This window comes from Triturus cristatus, chromosome 3_2 (genome assembly GCF_964204655.1).
Source record: "Triturus cristatus chromosome 3_2, aTriCri1.1, whole genome shotgun sequence".
NCBI lineage: Eukaryota > Metazoa > Chordata > Amphibia > Caudata > Salamandridae > Triturus > Triturus cristatus.
Genome location: NC_140584.1, coordinates 78270028 through 78284613, shown reverse-complemented (window position 1 = coordinate 78284613; position 14586 = coordinate 78270028). Strand labels below are relative to the sequence as shown.

At 44.0% G+C, this 14586-nt stretch overlaps 1 protein-coding gene across 1 annotated transcript in view; it reads right to left on the bottom strand.

Annotated features, from left to right (window-relative positions):
• The window catches only part of LOC146856835 (uncharacterized), a 499318-nt gene that overhangs the window by 177568 nt on the left and 307164 nt on the right, over positions 1-14586 (bottom strand). The window contains exon 12 of the mRNA XM_085647270.1: positions 1344-1412. Coding sequence (XP_085503396.1) covers positions 1344-1412 — 69 coding nt within the window. The remainder of the gene's footprint in view (positions 1-1343; positions 1413-14586) is intronic.

Below are 14586 nucleotides of genomic sequence, written 5' to 3'. Positions count from 1 at the left end.
CCCTCCATGCACAGTGTTTTCATCAATGATGTAATTTCATAAGTTACAGTCATATTATCAATTATGTCATGGTGCAGCGGCTCAGTGGCGACGATTTAAACAAAATTACATATTTGGCCCATAGGGGGACCACCAGGCATTTCCTACCCTGCCCTGTATATTTTCTTTTTATATTTTTTCTAAAGGACAGAGGCCACAAATCATAAAATGGCTGCTGCCACATTTTTGTTGATGTGGTGGTAGACAATCAGATCTTATCTTAAGATCTGTCAGCTCCACAGATTTTCCAGGCGTGAATTATACTAAGTTTTTTAACCTTAGTTTCTCAAAAACGTCTGAAAGTATATACAACAATTCACAAAAAGCACGCTTACTGGACCCAATCCGGGGAAATTCAGTTCAGTCATTTTTTACGCTTGACAGATCATCCCAAAGCTTTCCAGGAAGGAGCTGAGGTGGCTAAACTTTCTTTTGGAAAGTTTTGTGAAGAGTCGGTAAACAGCGCCAAAGTTCTTAGCAAGCCCATAAATTATTTTCCTATGGAAACGAGGTCTAGAGAAACTAGGTGAGGAGCCTGTATTGTTTCCTTTGCGGTACCCTGGCAAGGCGCTGCATTCAATAGCTGTGCTGGTGGAGACCACAGGAGGGGAAGCATGATAAATGACGCTAGGTATGGGCCCCATTTGTCTCTGCCATTCCTTTCTCAGACGTCAGCACCCAAAAGTATCAATGTTTGACACCTGCACAACATGGAAGGATTCATAATTTTCAAACTGTCAATTATCATAACAATTGCCATGATTAATAAATGCAACATAACAAAGGACGTTATGGACATATCCAACCTATCCGTGCACTTGAATCATTTAAAAATCAAAAAATTTTCTTTCACAATTTGTTTCAGAACACTTTTATTCGTTGTATCTCATCAGTAAATGTTGGAGAAAAGGAAGCATGTTTTAAGGTTTCTTTCTATTCGTTACAAACAATTATTTTCCCCACACCTTAATCGATAAGTTTCACAAGACAGCTTAATGTGACTTGTGCTTAGCTAATAGCATTCATATTCATTTACCATATGTGATTGGAGAGACACAAATCACGAACTAAATTATTTTATGTTTTACTTTTGTATATTTACACCACTTCCTGTGCTTTTACTTGCAGTACAATGTAATTTTGAAAGAGGAGTATGAATGCTAAAGTAAATATTGACCAGTTATTGACATGTCTAAGAAAAAGAAATGTAATTGTGACTAAAATAACATTTTGTTCCTGCCACAATATAAACAGGGTAAAAGCTGTATGCTCTGAATATGTCAATGTTACAAAAGGTACATTACCCTTTCTCAGAACAGTAATGATAAAACTTCTTGCATGTTGCTTGCAGAAGCCTTAAACCTCCCAGATACCTTAAAATCAAGTGTTAAAAGAACATTATTTTAAACTCCAGCCTCCAAAATCATCAAGTCATTAAAAATTCAACTCTCCGTCAAATTCTAGAATTTATAAAATGAGCATGAAGTATAAATGCATTGATACAGTTGTGTCAGGATATGCTGGTTAATCCAAATAGCAGCTAAAGGAAGGAACACACGAGTAAAAAGATAATAGGATGGCAAAATGAAAGCAAGAAAAGAAAACTTGGCAAAAGATACATTACATAAATGATGAAGTGGATGGCACAAACATTTCATAAAGATCAAAGAAATCCAGAGAATTGCTAATGAGTGGAAAATTAATTCTAGGGAAATCCCTCAAATGTGGCAGTTACCTTGAGCTATTCATAGTTTGATAACAATGAATGGAGACCTTGAACTCTGAATTTCAGAAAACACTACTTTGATAAGGAAAATATCATTAATTTTCATGACACAAAGATGTGCAAGAGACATCCGACTGTATGTTTTAGTAAAATGATCTTCAGAGCAGGGGTGAGAAAAACTATGTATGGAATTAATGCATTATATAGAAATCTCAGTAAATATTTTGAACACTGTGTGACACTATTAATGTGGTAGGACAAGACATGGCTGTGAGCTGTCATCTTTGCCAGAAATATTTTCAGACTATCTTTGTCAGAAGTATTTTCAAACTACCTAGCACATCTGCTCTAGAGATAAGTAAGTCAATTGCATGAAACTGTTATTGAATCAGAAATTGCTTTTGTATGATAATGGCTAGTAACCTACTCCGCAAGTTAAACTCAGCTATGCAAGACATCATGGCTTAATCAAGGACGCTGGTGCATACAATTAGTTCTAGCTGCTGCAGAGACTGATATTAGGAATGAATAATAAATGGTGAAAATCCATGAGATCCTATTTGTGGAACAATTTTTATAAATGTTTCTAAAAAGTACAAATGATTATAGAATCAGCTAAATAAGAAATATCATTTTGTTCTGCTTTATAGACTTTACTAAGCTCCACAAAGGGAATTTTCTCAACCTATTCAGTATATTGCCTAAGTATACAGAAAATTAAACAAACAATGCACACGTGTCTGTGTGGCTCAATGGTTAGAGCGGCATACCCTGATGCAGAGGTCTGGCCTGGGACCAGGGTTCAATTCCCCGCCCTGGCGGGTCTTGGGCTCAAAATTCCACGGACCTGATAATTCTCGCCTCGGTGCCTATTCCAATCATGGAGTCCCACTCTGCAACTCTGGGCAATAGCTTGCTTAATCTCCACAACGGCCCCCACAATGCTAAAGGATGCCTGGCCTCCACCTTGGGGGTGCCCAGGAGTGGACGCCTCACAGGGAAAGCCAGGATGGGTTCCACAGTGGTATTCGTACAAGCGCCTTGAGACCCTTGCGGGTGAGTAGTGCGCTATACAAGTATCAATTTACTTTACTTCGCAATAATTGCAAGGATAAGTATGCAAAATAATCACAACATATCCAGAAAATTCCACGCTACTCTCTTGGTGTTTTCTTGAATTCTTTATTTAGAAGAGAGGTGTCCACGTATGTCGGGAGGGCCGGTTTAATGCCACACATTCAGGCCACCCACCCATTATGTAAATTACTTCTAGTTAAATTAATTACATTTTTAAAGTTTGAGTAGGCAGTTGCTGCTTCTAATGGTTCTTTATTGGATGCATAATATTAAGAATTCATGCATGTTAAAATATGGAAGGTTACACGACAAGAACCTATAAATAAATGGCAACATTAGCACTACGGTGTAATAAGCGTGGGTAATGTCTGTGGTAAATTTGTAATACAATAAATACTGAATATTTCGATTTTGTTCTCCTTTTCTTAAAAAAAAATAAATCCTATACAGGTATTCATCGCTCCCTCTAAAAAGAGAGCTAAGAAACTCTCAGTAGCCGTTTTCTTCTCTTTATATACATATTGGCATTGCATACACCTGTAAATGTTTTCCAAAAGCAGAGTTAGACACAGAAAATATAAATGGATTTAAATTATAGAGAAATGTGGGGGCGTGGCCAAGGAAGATTGCCAAAATGACACGTCCTTGGGCGGCTCCTCGCAGGCTCCGGGGTTATCCTTCAACATCACAGTGGTGGCCGGCACAGGTAAGGGCAGCGTTGCGAGGCGGGGGGAAGGGTCCGGGAAGTCGACAGGCGACGGGCTAAGTAAAATTGAATGAACATATAAATAAAACCCCTTACCTTGCGCTTGCCGCATCAATGAGTTGAGACACCTGCCTCACCCTCCACTCTTACCTGTGCCAGCCGTCACTGCTAAATCCTGCAGTAATTGCAACATCGTCAGGCTTTTAGCCGTGGACCAGGAAAAGAGTATTATGCTGCACCCATGGGCAGTTTTTTGCCCGCCTCCGGGGGCTACTGAAGCGATGTGTGAGCCTGGTGAGGGGCGGGCCTGCCGACTGAATGCGGGCCTAAGACCGGCCCTTGAAGAAAAGTCAGACGTACTGCGTGAACCAAGCGGTCGCGACAGGGGGAGCCCCACAGCGAATCGGTACAGCGGCGGCAGATGACGCCAGGGTCAGCCTGCACTCGCCCCCCCCTCATTATACATGTTAGGAGGCAAGGAGGAGGGTAACCGAAAAGTGATGGTTGCCGGTGAATAGAGTGGCCCTAGTGGGCTGAATGAGCTGATGGGGCATGCGGATCACCGCAACGCTGGGCTATTGTGGAGCCCTGTTGTTTTTGGCCATGGGAGTGTGCCCCGCTTGGGACTACTGGCGAGTGTTGGGAGGCTTGCGGACACAAAACAGGTGAGTGCTGGCAAGGAAGGGCCCTCCCAAGGTTTGCCGCGCAGAGGCTGCTGGTTATGAAGTGGTGCGGGAGCCCTCTACATCCCCCTGCCACAAAAGGCATCATTGGGGCAGACAGCAGTGAACATGGGGCCTGCGCTTGAGATCTGGGGGCCACCCAGGTTGCCACTGGATGAGTGGTCTGACTGGGGGCATAACTGTGACCGTGTGGGGTGGCCTCTTCTCCCAGGCAGGGACTAACAGGGCACTGGAGAGCAACCTGGCGCATTTGCCGGACCCCTGAGGCCTCGAGGGGTCACCCCTGGCTGGCGCCTACATCATTGAAAGTAAGGAGGGGGCACTTGGGGTGTACCTGGGACACTTCTGGGGCAATCGGCCTCGAGGAAGCTCAAGAACAGTGTTGTGGGTGCAGTGGGGCTGTGCACCCTGTGAGAGGTGGATGCCCGGTGCCCAGAGATTCAGAGCATAACTGTGGTGTCCTCAAATGTAAATTTCTAATGGGGAAGGGAAAAATGCCGAGTCCCCTGTAGAAAAACACCATGGAGCACTATACTACCCATCCACCAGCTTCACAGAGACAGACACTCGGGGGGATTTCGCAGTGATCAGCGAATAAACCGCCCTCGGAGGAGCCATCCCGAGCAGACTTCCTGGCGGCCATTCAAGGGCCCTGTGTGGCATTGGAGGGAAAGATAGAGACTATGTCTATTAAGTTCAACCTCATCCGTGCAGACCTGCAGAGGGTGTCGAATAAGGTGCATGCCCCAGAAGGGTCCATTGCCGAACTTCAGGCAGAGCTGACCTCACTTAAAAAGCAGGTGACCACCATAACATCAAAAACTGGGGCCCTGGAAGCACGGGCTGAAGACGCAGAGTGGAGATCACAGTGAAATAATGTTTGCCTGCTGGGATTCCCTGAACGGGCTTAGGGTGGTGCAACAGAGAGCTTTGTTGAACGCTAGATATGAGACACGCTGAAACCCAGCAGTTTCTCGCCATCTTTTTGCTATCAAGAGGGCAAACCAGGCGTTGGTGGCCCCTGAGACCAGGGGTGTCCCCGTGGGCTATCATAGCACAAGTCCTAAACTACAAAGATAGAGACTGGATATTTGAGGAGCCCGAGAAACTGATGATGCCCATTATGAGAACCATAAGATCTCCATATACCTGGAGTGCACATAAAAAGTTCAGGGGAATCGGAAATCCTTCTTGGAGGTCAAAAGGTAGGCTGAAATCATGGGACTAAGATGCATGCTCTTGTATCCTGCCAGACTGCATGTGATCTCAGAGGGCAGGTCTCACTTCTTTGACTTACCAGAGGATCTCTGGAGGTGGCTAGAGATGTGGGAGAAGGTGCCATGGAATAAAGTGGGCTCCTGGAGAAATGGGGCTCGCAATGAAGTGGGGCCATACAGCCCAGATTGAAGGGACTGCACAAAGGCATAGTTGGGGACATGAAGGTTGGGAGTCCTCGAGGATTGTAACTCAGGGTGATGGTCTCAAAATGCTGGATTCCTCCACCGCTGTGTGTGTCAGAGGGGAGCTCGGCCACCCCAACAATGGACATGGAAATCAGTGACACCGCCAATTGACAGGGGCACCCCGTGCTACTAGTGTATTCCTTTTTGGGGGAGGCCATGGGGGGTCAGAAGGATCCTATCAAGGGTGTGGATGGAGCTAAGTTTTGTTTGCCTCCTGGACTTCGTATTGGTCTGTTTCATTATATGAACATGGGACAGTTTTACAACACTGCAAAGGGGTTCTGGGGAGCCCTCTCCACGTAAAGTGGTAGTCCACGTTTGAGGGAAAGGGTTTAGGCTGATGGTCCTGAAGCACATTGACAAAAATGAGCAAACAAAACCGTTTGTTGTTGTGTCATTTGTCCAGGGTGGTGGGAGTTTGTCAGGCTTCAATAATAGTTCTTGTGGGGGGTTGGTGTGTATTTACAGTGCATGTGCTAGTCCAAAGTGCTGAGTTTCGTATGGGTGAGGGTTCCTGGGTTGGTTTTCTCTTTGGGAGGTGGGCCAGTCCAGGCTTGGGAGGTGGACAAAAACTTCTAATAGCTGACTGTACAAATATTGTCACAAGTAATGTCAGGGGGCTGAAGAGATACGCTTAACGGTACAGGGTTCACCTGTATCGGAGGTGCAATCAGGTCCAGATTGCCTGTTTACAGTAAAGACATCTAATTGGTAGTGAGGCTCAGAAGTTGGCAAAAAAAAGTAGAGAGGACAGTTTTTCTCAGCGGCCTACACATCTTATGCTGGGGGGGCGCAATTTGGAATATTGGATGGTAAAGATATTACTATTCTGTACACTTACGTCCCCAATGTAGAAGGTGGGAAGTATTATGAGGTGGCAAAGGAGCTGCTAGAGGGCAGTATAGGCTCCCTGAAAATCTGGGCAGGGGATTTTAATTGTGTCCTAGATGGGAACAGGGACCGGAATCCATCTAGGCAAGGTACGAAGCCCCTTATGACACAGCCACTCACTCAAAATCTGGGGTTCTTGGATGGCTGGTGCACACTCCACCCACAGGAATACACTTTCCACTCATGACGCATAATACATATCGTACCCTGAACAGGTTCTGCTCCGTTTATGACAGGAAGGGGATGCGAGCACTGGCCAATGTTGGCATATGTCTCTCAAGCTTCTAAGAAATGTGTCTGTTGAGAGTCACTGGTGGATGAGCTCAAGGATACTTAGCATGCGACTGGGGTTCCACTGCCACTCAGGCCACTGAGTGGGAGGCCCTTAAGGCGGTACTGAGGGGGTCTTCATAGGGACCACTTGCAGTGTCTGGAGGCAATTGAAAGCAAACATTAAGGTTCAGGAACAGCAATTAGCAGAACTCCATAAGAGGGAAGCGAGCTCTGCGGATGTGCATTGGGGTTGTAGGGACTATGCAAACATTACAGGTCTTTTGGGAAACTCTAGACAAATATACCCCTAAGGCTTACCGAAAGTGTCTATATAGGAAAGGAGGTAAGTCAGGCAGGCTCTTAGCCTGAATATTAAAACATGAACAGGAGGTCCCACTTATACTTCATCTTCGAACACTGGGAGGGGGTAAAAGGGGGGGAGTTTGGTGACAAGCCAGGAAGATATCCAGAATACCATTGGGGTACACTTTTGAGACGTCAATTGTGCCAAGGAGGTATGTCAGCAGGGTACTGCAGAGGCATTTCTTGCGGGATGAACCTGCCACCCCCATTGCCAGATTGTTCACGCGACTTGGATGAGGCCATTTCACTGGAGGAATTAAAGTTGGCCTTATGAGATCCCAACAAAGCTAAGGCCTCGGGTGGGGATGGATTCCCAGTAGAAGTCTTTTAGATGTACTCTGCATTGCTCACAGAGAACCTCTTGGAGGTCTTTCTGGAGGCGCAGAAAGAAAAGATCCTCTCCCTCACTATGCGTGAGGACATTATCTGCCTCATGTTAAAGCAGGGGATCCCAAGGACCCCTCCTCATATAGACCACCCACTATTATCAACTTCAATGTCTAGATTCTCTGCAAATTATTGGCCACAAGATTGTAAGGAGTAGTACAGGAGCTGGTGCACAAGGATCAATGTGGGTTAATACTGGCTCTTAGCACAGCCCTCTATATCCGTTGATGGTCCCATGTACTGCATGAGACCGCAGAGGTAGACTAAAATATGGCACGTGTATCAATAGACTTGGAGAAAGCATTTGATACAGCTAACTGGAGCTATCTGATAGCAGTATTGCGGGGGATGAGACTTGGGCCAGTCTTTAAAGATTGGAAGCAACTACTTTACACCAAACATCTGGCTAGGATTAGAGTGGGGGGGTGCAGTTTTAGAGGCCTAGGTGGTTCAGAGCTGTCCTCTTTCGTCACTCTTATTTGTCTAGGTGCTCGAGCCTTTAGTGATTCTACTATGTAGGGAGCAGGAACTCTGGCACAAACGGGTGGGAGAGTCCACCCATATCATTTCATTATATGCAGATGATGCGTTGATCTATGCTCATTCACCCAAGGAGGCGCTGCCACTGTTGATGAGGCACATGGCCAAGTTCGGAGGGATTTCTGGCTTTCAAGTTAATATTAGGAAGACTCTGTAATTGCCAATGGGAAGGCAAGTGGCTACACCCCGTGAGCGGCTTCCTGACCTCTACATCAGATGGGAAACTGAGAGCCTTTGATTTCTGGGAATTATTGTTACCCACAAAGAGACTACTCATCAACGTTTGAACGTAGATAGAGTTCTGGAGGGTCTTACAGGGTTGATTGGGTTTTGGAACTCATTGCCCCAGTCGTTTAGGAGTAGGGCAGCCATTGCTAAGATGGCTTTTCTCCCCCAATGTCTCAATCTGGAACAGAATTTGTTGTTCCAGCTTGGCCCCACGAGTATGTAAAAAACTGAGTAGCCTGTTAATTTCTTTGTTATGGGCGGAAAGGCAGAGCAGGACCTTGTCGGTCCTTAAAAGGGAATTGGAGGAGGGAGGCATGGCTTTTCCTGACATGCAACTCTATTATTTTGAAGTCCACTTACAACACGCCGCTGGGTAACTCGCGCAGTCCAATAACTGGGAAAAGGCTCTTATGAGGCATGATTGGGGGGGACACTCTGGCACATCTGCTGATGACAGGGGGCTGTTCAGAGATTTCAATTCTGTATCTGGTGAGGCACTCAGCCGCGATATGGGAAGCAGTGGTTAAAAAGGTGCTTTGCAGGGCTCCGTTTGCAGGGAGCTATGTCTCCGGGAACTCGAGCCATTTCATACTATCGACCTTGATATGTCCATCGAACGTTGGAGGGCTGGTGGTTGTCTCCTAACTGGGGACATATACCCGGGTGAGGTCTTTGAAAGTTTCTAGGATGTGCAGCACATGTTTAAAGTGGGGCTGGAACACTTTTTGCAGTATGCTAAATTGGAAAGCACTGCGAGAGAAGTATGGTGCACTTTCTGGTGGCACCGCTGCCGTTCCAGAATTGGGGGAGCCCCTCACATAAGTGGATTTTGCCTGTGGGCTGGTGCGAACGGTCCCTTGTAACAGGAGGTTTACGTTATTACATTTCAACTAACTGAATCACATGTATGTGACACCTTTTCAGCTGAATAGGATAGATCCTACCAAGGCAAACAAGCATTGGCATAGCCAATAGGTCTCGCCTTTGGGACATTATAAGTGTTTAGCCATGCAACAGTTGATGTTGCACCAAGGATATTGTGCTGCATAATTAAATACTTATAAGGTCCTATTGGCTATGCTAATGCTTTTTTTTTTTGCATTCCCCCGCCTCCCTTTTCTGTACTCATCCCCAGCTTCCGCTGCGTCGCCTTCTACATATGTTTGATGCCAGCGGCGAGCGAGTCATGCAAATTGGGTAGCAGTGCATAGGTTTCAGCAGGCATATTCAGGGTTAACACCGAATAAGCAAAATACAGGACACTTACAAATCTCTCGTGGAAACCATCACGTTTGAAGCTGAAGTGGAGTTCACTAGTTGGGAGAAGTCCATCCCTTCATACTGGGTAACTTGCTCCTGCAGGGAGGAAGCAGTTCTGTGACCTAAATGCATGAAGATGCCCGTGGTATGGCCAACACTCCTGGATCTGAGCAAGGATGAGTGCAAGAGGATTCTGCGCAAATAACCCTTATAGAAGGTTAACCTCTCACCAAGAAACTTGCAACAAAAACGGTAAAACATAAACGTGCGTTGCAGAAATCTGGGTGTGGTGTCCTATACTAGTTAGCTAACTCAGCCTTTCAGTATTTCTTTCGAAAATGCTCTCATCCTGGGCTTTCCAAGCATGCACATCCTGCATTGCCGTTATCCTACTGGCAGACAGATCTTATCAGTCATGTGTTATTTACCACCCTTGTAAATCAGTATCGACTTCCTACTTTTCAGTTTGAAGAGGAATCCCAGACATACTTCACTCTTACACTCCCCCAAAAAATCACAGCTATTAACTAGCTATTTAACAAGACACTTTTAAAAATGTGGCTCATCTCTGCAAGGTATCCACTTACTAACAGGCTAACAAACTGGAAGACATTGTATAAGTTAATTCTTTTTTTAATAGGGTTGTTCATTTGTACCTAATGTTTACTTGGTTATATATAAGGTAACAAAAATGCTTATAACTCTTTATTATAACTTTTCAACATGCTGCACAGCAGCCACACTGCTCTACAACATAGCTTAAACACATTGTCAAATCCAATAGCTCTCGCTAAACACTTATAAGGTCCCAAAGGCGAGACCTATTGGTTATGCCAATGCTTGTTTTTAAAGGAAATCTGCCTTACTGGGCAAAATACTTTACCCCATTATTCAACGAGCTATACATTACAAACTCCGTCCAGGATTCCTGGAGAGGCAGCATTTTCCTGGCCATATATAAAATCAGAAACCCTTCAAAACCAAGCTATAGACTTATAGTATTAACAGACATGGAGGCGAAACTATATGCAGCCAATCTTCTACAGCACCTCAAATCGTGGCTAGAAGTATACAACATTTTACACCGACTACAAACAGGGTTTAGGGCTGGAATGAGGACTTTAACAAATCCAACAGCCCTGACACTGTTAGGAGAAAAGGCCAAAACAAGAACAACGCAGCTATTTACCTCCTTTGTAGATCTCAAGTCTGCATTCTATCGAGTGCCACGTGAGAACTTGTGGAAAAAAATGGCTGTATGGGGCATACCGAATAGCCTATTAAAGGCAATCAAATAGTTATATACAGAAACTTGGGCCCAGGTCAAAATTGGAGATGGCAAGAGTGTAACAAATAAAGTATACACAAACAAAGGATTAAAACAGGGGTGCGTATTAGCTCCATGCCTGTTCAACATAGATCTAGCACAAACCGTACGGAACATCAATGCTCACCCGCCCATACTGGCTCAAGAAGAAATAGAATACCTGCAGTACGCCGATGACATCGTCTTATTGAGCCACACGCCAATAGGCTAAACCTGAGGAAGACCAAGGTGGTTCGATTGGTAGACTCGAAGAACAAGAAGTACACCTGGTTCTTGCAAGGGAACAAAGTCAAGGAAGTTAAGTCATAAATATTTAGGATTCAACATGGAGCATCAAATGAAAGGCAAACAACACTTAGAAACAATTCAGGCAAAAGCGCAATCTTTAACCGACGGCTTCAAAACCTTAAACACGAAATTGTGCTGTCTTTCATTTGACCATCTTTTAATAGTGATGAGTACTCAGTTAATGCCAACAGTGACTTATGGTATGGAAACACTGAAAGGACGTGCCGAAGGCATCTTAAACAAAATCCAAACAAGCGTATACAAATCTGTGTTCAGCATCACGAAAACTGCATCTCCAGCACAGGTGCGTTTAGAGTTTGGACTGCTGAACCAAAAATACCAATGTCAAGGAACCCTTGTAAAACTATGCTGGAGACTACGCTCGTTGGAAAGAGGGTCAATCAACCACATTTGCTGGAAGGAAATTGAGGAGCAAACACAGCAAAATAAAAGATATCATGGGGGCTATATCTAAAACAGGCTATCAAGGAACTTGGAATACAAGATGCCTAGAGTGCACGTATTGGGAAACAGGCCTTTTATAAAGTAATAAAAGCCACAAACAAGCATTTTTCATACATTACAGATAAGACAAGCCTTGCACTCAGACGTCACGCCTGGACAGTGATAAATTCCTATAAAAACCTACAGCACCAGGATTACCTTACAGCACATATTTCACTGAAAATAAAACACCAGTTTATGCAGTACCATTTCGGAAAATGGGAAACAAAAGATCTAATGCCATCCTGGAAGGATCAGATATCGAACAAAGAATGTCACTCATGTAAATATAAGGAAGAAAGCCTTGCACACGTATTCTGTGCTGGCCCGAGCTACCTGACAGAAAGGAAGAGAATGCTGAAAATAATTTTTAGAGAGTTAGAAATAAGAACATGGAGGCAAGCGGTAACATATTGGCTGGGAGGCTCCTTTATACTGTCATATGCCGGGGAGTGAAATTCGTATAAGTAATTATGAAAGCAATAGAACAATCAATTTAGGGCACCAGCACCACGACATAGAACTACAACTGGGAAGCAAAACCAGTAGACCATCAATATTAAAGCAAAACAATGGTCTTTATATAAAGCACCTGCACTTTAACCCAGGCTTTACTTAACGTACAAGGGAAGAACAGTAATTACTTTGAGTAAAAGATCGGAAGGTTATTTAATAGAAATTAGTGTTGTAAGAGCGGTTAAACAAAAGAACAAAGAAAACTCACTTTAAACCCTAGGACAACGTGAAGAAAGACATTCAAATTAAAATGTACCTCAGCACAATAGCACTATAAACATTGACTCTTGCACTTTAAACAACGGGATCACACAATGATATGAGGAAAATGGGCAAGCTCCGAGTTGCAAGCTCTTAAAGAACAATCATTTGAGTCAAGGCCTCATAAGAATTGCATTAATGAAATTTTTATATTCGTTTTACCTTGGAGTTTATCGGTCCACTTTAAAAGACTTGTTAGGAACCTACGCTTAAATCAATTTTTATGAAATGTAAGGAATGAACGATTGTGTAATAGTTTTTATTGACTAAATACAAAAATAAATAAAATATGAAAAAACGAAATACTATGTAGTTGTTAATTTGATTTTTTAAAGTTTGTATAAAATACATATAGACACAGAGAACTAAATTATTCCACTCATGATAAAGTGTCACAATGAGTCAAAAGTTAGACTTTATAGTGATTCTTTTAGGCACACTGCAAACATGGACATGTCACAAATAAGCAAGCTGAACATTTAGCAGTTATGTTATTTAAGTGGGAGATAACCAAAATATCAAATTCAAGAATTTGCCATTAGGACTCTCTCATCCCTGGGCATCCAGTGCATCTTTTCATCAATCTCGTATGGGTGATTGCTCGTTCTCTTATTTGAACCCTATGTTTTGGAACACGCTGCCCGATTCACTGAGAAGCTGCCAATCTCTATCTTTTGCAAAAACCTCAAAACGTGATTGTTCTACTTCTCTTCTTCTTTCTGTGGCTATTTACCTACCTATATTTGCCTAGCTCTGGGAAACCCTTTTGGGTAACTATGCACTATATAAGGCTTTATGATAATATTTGGGATGGTCGCTTCAGAAAACCTCTCCGCATTACACTGAAAACAGTAAAACGATAAGTTGTGGTTCTTCAAATAAGAGCCAACTGGGAGCTATACACCGCCAACTGTAAATGGCTGTTTCTAGTACCTACCAGGTGTCTCAGACTGCCGAATTCAATGTGTCTCAGGATATGGTAATCTACGGGTCACTGGTAAAGTAAATCACATTAGCCTGCAACACTAACCTGCGACTATTGCTCCCGCAAAGACAAACTTGCTCTTGTGCCGCTTCAAGAAAATCCACACGGACAGCATCTTCCGTGCGGCACAGGCAGAGGTGGCTTTAGCCTCGGACAGCAACACCTGACGCGCACACAGAAGCTACTAATGCGCATGCGCTGCTACAGGTGGAAGTAAGCTTGGTAGAGTGACAAGTGTCTGGGGATGACCAGAACGCACACGTACAGAACCGTGCGCTGGATCCAGGTGTCTGAAGCAGGCGGCGCACCACCCAATCCGCTCCTCCAGAAACTACGAATCAATTTTCATGGTTCCAGGGGTTCTGGACACGCTTAGACACAGATGTAGGACTAAAATAGTGTTCTCACTCACTGGGCTGTGCTGAAAACAGATACCCATCTTCTTTTTTGATAACTATCTACTTTTCTAAATAAGTGTAAACGTGGCAGTGCAGTTAGCTTTCTCAAGCTTCCTTTCCTTGTTAGTGACACAAGAACCTGGTCCTTTCTGCGCCCGGTGTATAGTTGTACACTTCAGACCAAAGTCTATCAAGCTGCTACCTTTCAATATGTCAGAATAATTCGCCATCATAATCACCAACGGGTAGGAGGTTGAAAGGGAATACCGAACCACGAAACCTCATTAAATTTTCCGAATTGTAGGCGCCATCTTAGAATAGTAAATACTCGCAGCTGTTTGGCGGTCACGTGCCTTCAACTGATCACTTGCTTATATTTTACTAATTAAATGTCCAATGGCAAATTAATTGATAAACAGTGAACGATGACTGCTCGTTTTATAAGAGAGTTTTTGCATACCACAAACACTTTTTACTTTTGACAGCTGTCATAAACAGCTGGGGAAGCGGCACTATGATGAGGCCTACTGGGGACACAGAACAAGCAGTCTAGCGTACATTTCAAAACGAGTGGTGCGCACGCGCGCCACAGCAGACATGTGCTTTCAATTATCGCACCCGTATCTGGGCACGATAATTGAAACCACATGACGGCCGGTGCTCGTAACAGA